Source organism: Orycteropus afer, unplaced genomic scaffold, assembly GCF_000298275.1.
Source record: "Orycteropus afer afer isolate SDZICR_OR568_19922 unplaced genomic scaffold, OryAfe1.0 scaffold00120, whole genome shotgun sequence".
Taxonomy (NCBI): Eukaryota; Metazoa; Chordata; class Mammalia; order Tubulidentata; family Orycteropodidae; genus Orycteropus; species Orycteropus afer.
This window is the reverse complement of record NW_006921707.1, coordinates 1602629-1611259: the sequence shown is the minus strand read 5'-3', so window position 1 is coordinate 1611259 and position 8631 is coordinate 1602629. Positions and strand designations below refer to the sequence as shown.

Here is an 8631-nt window from a genome sequence, read left to right as displayed (position 1 = left end):
CAACAACAACAGGCACATCTCAGTCCCAACCTATCAACATCACATGCATTTAAGCTTCTTTGCACTCTGCAAATAATTTTAAATAGCTCAGTCCAAAACACAGCTAGTAAAAAGGCAGATGTAAAAATGAACACCTATCGATGAATGAATGATTGAATTTATTTGTTGTTAACCACTTAAGTGGTTAGAATTCTTAAACAAAATAAAACAGAAACAAAACTATAAAAGCATTGCATTCTTATGAGTCTTATGAGTTGACAAATGTCATTTATAATGGCCATCCCTGGAGTAAAGTTCCATTTAGGTAATAGTCAGTGTATGAATGGCTAGAAGACTGATGTAATGATTTTTGATGTCTGAAAACAGATTTTTCAGTCTTCTTTATTGGCTACTGAATAATTCCCATGAACATTAGATTTTAAATTAATCAAATGAATAATATCTCCATGAAGCAGTTCAGTCACTCATCATTTATCAGTCCCTCAGTGGAAAAATTTCAGTACATGTAGATCCATGATGTGTACAGGTTTCACTTTATGAAATGCATGTACTGGTTTGCTGTTTACACAGAAGTACTGGACCTGCTGATGGCCTTCAGGGAGCTGCCTGACTATGACTGAAGCAATAAATGATACTTTACAGAATGATGAAAGTCCAAATATTAGTTAATATTGGTATTAGTAATGGTAAATGTTAGTATAATGATATCATTAAACATTATTTTTGCATAGAAAAATCCCTTCTTGAAAATGGCCTAATTTCATGATAACTTCTTACGCATAGCCAACCACTCTGAGGGAGCAAGTAGTTGGATCTGTGGGCTTGAGATCATGGTCACAGGGAACATCAAGCTCAATTGTCATAATATATTGTACAAAAACATTGTTCTACATCCCAGTTGGGTGAGTAGTGACTGAGGTCTTAAAAGCTTGCAAGTGGCCATCTAGATGCAACAATGAGTTTCTCTTTCCAGAGGAAAGAAGAACAATGAATGAAGAAAAACAAGATACATGGAAAGAATTAGTCCAAGGGATTAGTGGACTATACAAACCAAAGTGTATGAGACCATGAGACTAGAGGAACTAGATGGCACCCAGCTACTACTGTCAACCATTGGGAAAGGAAAATCCAGAACACAGTGGGAGAAAAATGTGGAACAAAACTCAAAATTATGAAAAGAAAAAAAAAAAAAGAGCAGGTTTACTGGTCTGATAGAGTCTGATGAGACCCCCTAGAATATGGCCCCTAATATCCTTTGGGTATGGACTTGAACTCACTCCCATGGCTTCCAGCCAAATAATAGTTGGGCACATAGGGTGAACATTTACATCAGGTAGAGAACACCTTAGAATGATCAATCCTGGGAATACAGAAGAGCAGTATTTGCACAGGGAAATAGCTCTGGGAGCAGGAATGCATAGGAAAGAAGGACACAGCAAGGTGGTAACTACAGGGAGGAAGTGAGAAGAGAGCTGTTGCATTGTGGGGAATTGCAGTCAATGTCATGAAAGAAATGTGTATGAACTGCTGTACAGAAAATGAATTTGCTCTGTACACTTTGACCCAAATTACAATAAAAATTTAAAAACAAAATAAAAATAATTTGTGTGCAAGAAAATGAATAAAGAAAAGGAAATGGCCTGATTTCATCTTCATCTTCACCTTGAGAAGTGGGTAGACAGATGCAGAAATTGAATGTCTGAGAGTTTATGACTTACTCAAAGTCACATAACTAGAGAGCAGGTAATCTGGACTACACATGAGGAATTTTGACTAATTTCAGGGTCCTTCCATGACATCTTGTTACATAAGTACTGTTGTTTTAGTGTGCCATTGAGTCAATTCCTATTCATAGTAACCCTATCTGACAGAGAGGAAAGACCCTATAGGGTGTCCAAGGCTATAATCTTTATGGGGAGCTCTGGTAGCATAGTGGCTAGCACTTGACTGCTAACCAGAAGTCTGGAGGTTCAAACCTACCAACCACTCCTCCGGAGGAAGATGGGGCAATCTACTTCCATAGTGATACTACCTCGGAAACCCAAGGAGGGGTCACTATGAGTCGGGTCTGACTCAACGGCATATAACAACAACAATAATCTTTATGAGAGCAGATCACCTTGTCTTTTCTCCCAAGCACCTGCTGATGAATTCAAACTGCCAACTGTTTAGTTAGCAGCCAGTCGCTTAATCATTGTGCCACCAGGGCTTGTAGGGAACAGAAGATGCTTTGGGCTTTGGGGAAGAAGAGAGGCATATGTAGCTCAACATGTAACTTTTTTTGTTGTTGACATCTATGTACTTTTTTATGTATAAAATTACTGAAGTGCAAAGCATCATTATTATTGTTTTTATGTTATCAGTAATGGGAATCTACAAATTCAGTTAGATAGAACATTTTAGTTTAATAGAGATTTCTCTGTCCTTATTGGGACAGAGTCTAAGAGTTTCTCTGAGGAAAGGGCAACAGCTACACACTGCTGGGAAATAATTGTAGCTCACAGTGAAGCCTGATAAGGAATCAGAAAAGAAGTGAGTTATTTTGAGCAAAGGTGCCATGAGCCATAAGGTAGAGATGAGACTACAAACTGAAAAAGTACAAGATACATGTATTCGAAACACAGTGGCCTCAGTTTGGAAATCAAAAGACAGACATACATCAGTATCACTAAAAAAGCTGTTGACTGAACAGAAAACCAAGAGATTGAGTGATAAAATTAAACCGTCCTTAAGGCAAGTAAAGGAAATGATTAATATAACCACTATTTATCTGAATGTAGCTTTTTTTCCTTCCAGTCATATTTCACATTATTGAAATCTTGCATCGGTATTTTTCTAAAACTGTAGATCTCTTGGATTGAGTGATACAGGAACATGGCAGTGGGTTTTCCAAAGAGAGATGCCATTGTGCAGGGAGCAAGTCAAGTAGCCCAAAAAATGAAATGAAGCTAATGAGGTATGATGTAAGCTACCTGAGAGTTGTCATAATTGGGAGCACTTAATGTTTCTAAACCTTCAGTTCTTAACATGTAAAATTGAAATCATAATATTTCGAGGAATAAAGAGATAATTAGCAAAATACCTCAAAAATAATGAGGAGCTCTGGTAGCATAGTGGCTAAGGCACTTGACTGCTAACCAGAAGGCTGGCGGGTTCAAACCCACCAGCCACTCCTCAGAAGGAAGGTTGGGCATTCCTACTTCCGTAGTGATACTGCCTCGGAAACCCAAGGAGGGGTCGCTATGAGTCGGGGCCGACTCGATGGCAAACAACAACAACAACAACATACTATTTTTTCCACACACACTTTCCAAAGCTCCCCTGGATTGCTGAAGGCATGTAGTTTGAATAAAGACAAATTATGATAAAATGCCATATAGGCGCAAGGTATCTCAAAAGTTTGACAAGCACCATATATTGAGACGAACTATATCTTCCATTACAAAAACACAGTTTTAGCAATAAGTTGTAGTACATGATCACTTGTAGAATTTTGCTAATTATGAAGCCCCTACCTCTTTTCTTTGCTGAGAGTGTTAGAACAATGTGACAATTATGCCATTCTAGCTGCTCTAAGTGAAGCTCAGTGTCTGAGTGTCACTGTTAATAAAGGTGAACAGGTCTTAGAAGTGGCTTAGCACAGAGCCACACAATACTTTAAGATTTGAATAGTACAATTGGGATCATTCAGAAGAAGAGAAGCATAAGAGTTTTTTTGTTTTGTTTTGTTTTTTAATATAATAATATCTACATGAATGTTAGTACACAGAAGATTAAGCTGATCTTCATTTTCCCTGAGGACAAGGAATGGTTTGATATTTAGCTTTAGGAATATGGTTTAGTTATCTGTAAAGAATTCTAACAGTTTTATTTTTCATTTAGAAATCTCTAAATAGAAATGTGAACATTATCATCATTTTGGTATCATCATTTCAATTTGTGAAAATTATCATGATTTTTGGTAACACATTCATATCCCATAAGAAAAAAGAAGTAGGTTGATAAGTAATGTTGACTGGATACTTAAGCACTAGATGCAGATATAGACCTGCCCCAACCTAAGGATCTTCACAGTAACCTTTTAAGGTGGGCCCTCTGACCCTACCTTACTGGGGAGGAAACTGAAGTGAAAAGAAGTTAAATCATTTTTCCAAGTTTGCTCAGCTGATAGAATTGGAATTAAACCAGTCATGTTTCATTCCAAAGCTCCTGCTTTTTCTTCTATCTCATTCTGTTCCTTTTGATAAATGAGATGATTTGCAAGTGATTAAAAGGTGGTAATTGGGTTTATAATTTCCTTTGCTTTCAAGTTTCTGATTTAAGACTTAGTACCTTTGACCCAGTGGATAAGGGCTCTGTAAACTTCTTCCACAGTTCCACAGTACAGTGTACAAAAACCCATCCTCTCCTCCCTTCCTGCAATGGTCAAAAACATGGGGTAGGGATGATATAGATCCTTGCACATTTTCACCGTGATAACCAAGACCAAGGAAGAGAATGGGAGAGGCTTGGAGGCTGCACACCCAACTAAGTCTGTTTCCCCATCCATAGTTCTAACCTGAAGCAAGTCATCAGCTGAATCCTAACTTGAACACCCCTTTGGTGAAGACACTGCACATCACACTTAGCAACCCATCTATGGGTAGTTAAATTATATTTTAAAGCAGGGAGTGAAATGTAGTGAAGAGAGAAAATGTTGGATTTGCTGAAAGGAATATTTTTCTGTTTTTTTTTTTTCTCCCCAAATTGGTGGAATGATATGTGAGAGGAGAAAATATTCAAGTAAATATGGTATTGTGGAGAGTCTGTAATATGAGCTTGGTGTCTGAAGGGATGGTTCTTCCTCTTGTGCCTCCTGGACAAGACTTAACCCATTCATATCCCAGATTACAGACTTGGTTTGGATCTCAGGCAGAGGGCTTTTTCACTCATTCTTCTGATTCATTTTCACATACCTGTGTATTGCTGTGCTAAGGTAAATGCTCTTTCCAGTTTCTGTCTATAATTTTGTCTGTAAGAGGCCAGCTGTATGGAATAGACTAGAGCAGAACCGAATGCACGTTTGAACATTTGAGCTCATTCAGCCAGGATTAATAAGGAATAGCCTCAAGTTTCCAGATAGGGTTCAAATCAACCCACTTAGTCAATGAGTATGAATTGAAGCCCAGCGTTTAATGAGTAATTCGCAGAAAGCCAAAGTGACAGCTGTGAAGTTAGCCCCAGTCACTGAAGTCCTCAGAGGTATGTGTGTAGTCATATATTAGAGCTGGGATCCCTGGTAGGCAAGACTTGCATGAGCTGCAAATGTGGTCAGTGGAAATGAACTCTCAATTCAGCTTGGCAGCACGTGACTTCCTATTTCTGTAAGGTACTTCCAAGAGACTTCCTCTGTAAAATCAGCTCTAGTCCCAGGAGATTTCATTCAGCTCCATAGAGAAGTTTACCTCCAACCGGGACGAAGTTTCTCTGAGATATGTGGTTAGTTTCTTTTCTTTCTCTTTCCTCTCCCGTCGCCAGCATGCAAGGATCTTGTGGCTCCTGTCCGTGATCGGAAGCTGAATACACTGGTACAGATCTCAGTAATTCACCCCGCCGAGCAGAGTCTGACAAGATACTCAAGCACGGAAATTGTGGAGGTGAGCCCTCATGCTGTGTGCCTGCATTACTCACTCTGTCTCTCCCTGTCTCTGGTTTGGAACAAACAGCTGAAATAAGTTAGGTCAAGGTCTGTAACAATACTATGTTATTGTTATCCGTCATTAAGGAAAGCATACCTGAGGTTATTAAGCATGCATTGGCAACCTACCAGAATAAACAAATGGAAAGAATTTGCCTTTGTCACAAAAGGCCTTGTTTTTCTTTTGTAGAAAGGAAGAAAAGTTGCCACTTTGAACCCCCAAATAGAGCAAGGAGTAGAGACAACAATAAAACATTGATTTTAGATTAAATGACATGATTACACTTTTGGGGGAAAAAAAAGTTGTAAAGTACCATGAGAAGTTTTGAACATGTTAAGTGCCTTTCCCTTTTTTTAATTTTTTTCCTTTTATTTTTCAGTCTGTGTCTTTTTGATGTATGACATTTTCCAAAGAAAGGTATATGATTTATTTGAGAAACTAATGTTTCTAGGCAAAGGTGTAAATATTACTCATCAGATGAGTGATTTCCTATTTACATTTATTGTTACTAATATAACCTTGAAATGTGTTAGGAGGAAACTTGTTATTGTGTTGGATCACGTTCAAAAGAGGAAGTGTTTCCCTTTTGATTATTTTGCTCTGATCACATATATTTCACAACCTAATGAATGAGAGGTGCTTATTTGAACATCTGGAGTTGAAGAAGGTATACTCCGAACTCCTTAAGATTTGCTTGTTTTTCTTAGACTTGTGAGCTGTGTCTGTTTTGAATAAGGAGCTGCTCTGTAAGAACATAGTAACCCACCCTAGACCCAGCTTACTTAGTGCCAGTTGCCTGCCTTGATGCAGTTGGTGGAATAAATGATTCAGACTGAACTCACTAGACTCATTTCTATAATGGGAAATGACCCAGATACTGCATGTAGCCTTGAACTTGCCCTTTGGAAACTTTAGGTTTCGATGCTGGTACAATGCATGTTCATCCTGTAATTGAGGTAACAAAATAGTCCTAGTCATATGAAGAAACCTTGACTGAAATTGCAAAATTGTTAGCTGATTTTATATTTTAAAAAAATCTTCAAATATTATTTCAAGTGAAATATTTTTATATTGCCAAACACTTAGAAGCTATTTATTTTGGCACAGTTTAAAATCTTATATTTGTACATATATTGCTATTTTTCAATGTTTTCTTCACTGCCTGTTCCAAAGAGTCTAATGTGGTGCTGGGCAAAAGATAGTATTTGTTAAATAAAGGAATGAATGAATGATTAATTTGGACTTTAAGAAATTTCCATAGGCAACTGGTTTGTAGAACTCTAGGAAATGTTCCTGTGATATTCAGTAATCTCTCTCTCTCCCTCTATCTGTACACACACACACATACACACACACACACATATAAATTAATGTTGGCTGTCAGCTCTTTAAAAATGAATCCCGAGGCATTGAGATATCCTGTGCACTGCATTCTAAACTAGTAATTTAATAGCCCCAAATCCATCATCTTTGGAGTTTCTTCCGTTAGTGTTCAAGTCTGGGAAGAAATCACATCTGACCAACTAAAAACAAATGGACACTATCAGAGCATGGCTTTCAAACCCCGAGTCATTACAGAATGGAAATAAATGGGGAGCATAAGATTACCAAATGGCTCTTTTTGAGAAAATAGCTTCATTTTAATTTGATCAGTCAATATCTTAGATTATTTGCATAAATTACAGATTGTATCCATTCAGTGTATTCTAAATGGACTGACAACAGACTCATAAGATAGGTTCTGCCATGTAATGAAAATAAACTGATTTTCAAGACTCACTATTAGCAGCTCTGACAATGGTGCAGGGTCTTTTACTATCAACAGCTACATCGGGAGTTTGGGGCCTTGGGCCATGTTGTTGCCCATGAGCATCATTTGACAGTGCAGATCTCTCTTCTAATGGAACTATTTCCTAGAAAAACAAACAGGCACAGACACACTCTCTGCATTCTCATGTGTCATTGCCTGCTGCCAACGGCAGTTGCTGCCTTATTGAATCAAAGCTGTCTGCTTGTGCTGTTACAGGGAACAAGAGACCCACTGTTTCTGACTGGTGTCACATTCCCATCTGAGTACCCCATCTATGAGGAGACCAAAATAAAACTAACAGTCTATGATGTCAAGGATAAGTCTCATGACACTGTGAGTACTTGCATTTCTTTTTCTCTTTGGGAAAAGAAGAAATGATGTTTTTCCAAACTATTGGATTAGTGTTATACCTGGTTTTTCTCTAAGAGGAAACTTGTGCTGTGTGTATGCTTACCTTACGTTTATCGTTTGCTGTATATTTCAAAATCTTTTGGTTTAGTGCCAGACTGGCAATTGGTTAGGAATAAAAGCTTTCAGAACAGATTTTTCTCTTTTTCAGGAATTTTGGCTTGATCTCTCGAGTTACATTTGTTTAAAGCTGAAAGGGTAATATTGTGGGCAGAAAGGAAGTGGAATAGATAAACTTTAAATACTGTTTCAAAACTTTGTAGATATTGTAATTGTTCTAAATCAAGAGATGGACAAAATCCTCAACTCTCACAATCTACTGTTTTTCGTACTGTATAGAAAGAAACTATGCATTCCTGGCATTCTTACTGGCACCAAAGCAAACAGAGGAGGTAACAAGAAGCCCTAGTCAGGAGCTTAATATGAAGACTATGTAAGGTCCCAAAGGTCCTTTATTCTGGCTTCCTCATTCTTCCTACTTGGTCGGAATTCTCCTTCACTTGAACCATACATCTGCATTAGACACTTAAGTACCCAGGCACTCTCCCTGGAGGCTACTCTTAAAACTCCTGGAAGGAAAAGAATGCTGTTGTTGTTATGTGCGGTCAAGTCAAACCCGACTCATAGTGACCCCTCCTTGGGTTTCCAAGGCAGTATCACTACGGAAGTAGGATTGCCCAACCTTCCTTCCGAGGAGTGGCTGGCTAGCCTCTTGGATTATTTGCTCAGCATACA

At 38.2% G+C, this 8631-nt stretch overlaps 1 protein-coding gene across 1 annotated transcript in view; it reads left to right on the top strand.

Annotated features, from left to right (window-relative positions):
• The window catches only part of INPP4B (inositol polyphosphate-4-phosphatase type II B), a 601242-nt gene that overhangs the window by 44982 nt on the left and 547629 nt on the right, over positions 1 to 8631 (top strand). Inside the window, exons 4-5 of the mRNA XM_042781432.1 lie at positions 5518 to 5636; positions 7705 to 7821. Coding sequence (XP_042637366.1) covers positions 5518 to 5636; positions 7705 to 7821 — 236 coding nt within the window. The remainder of the gene's footprint in view (positions 1 to 5517; positions 5637 to 7704; positions 7822 to 8631) is intronic.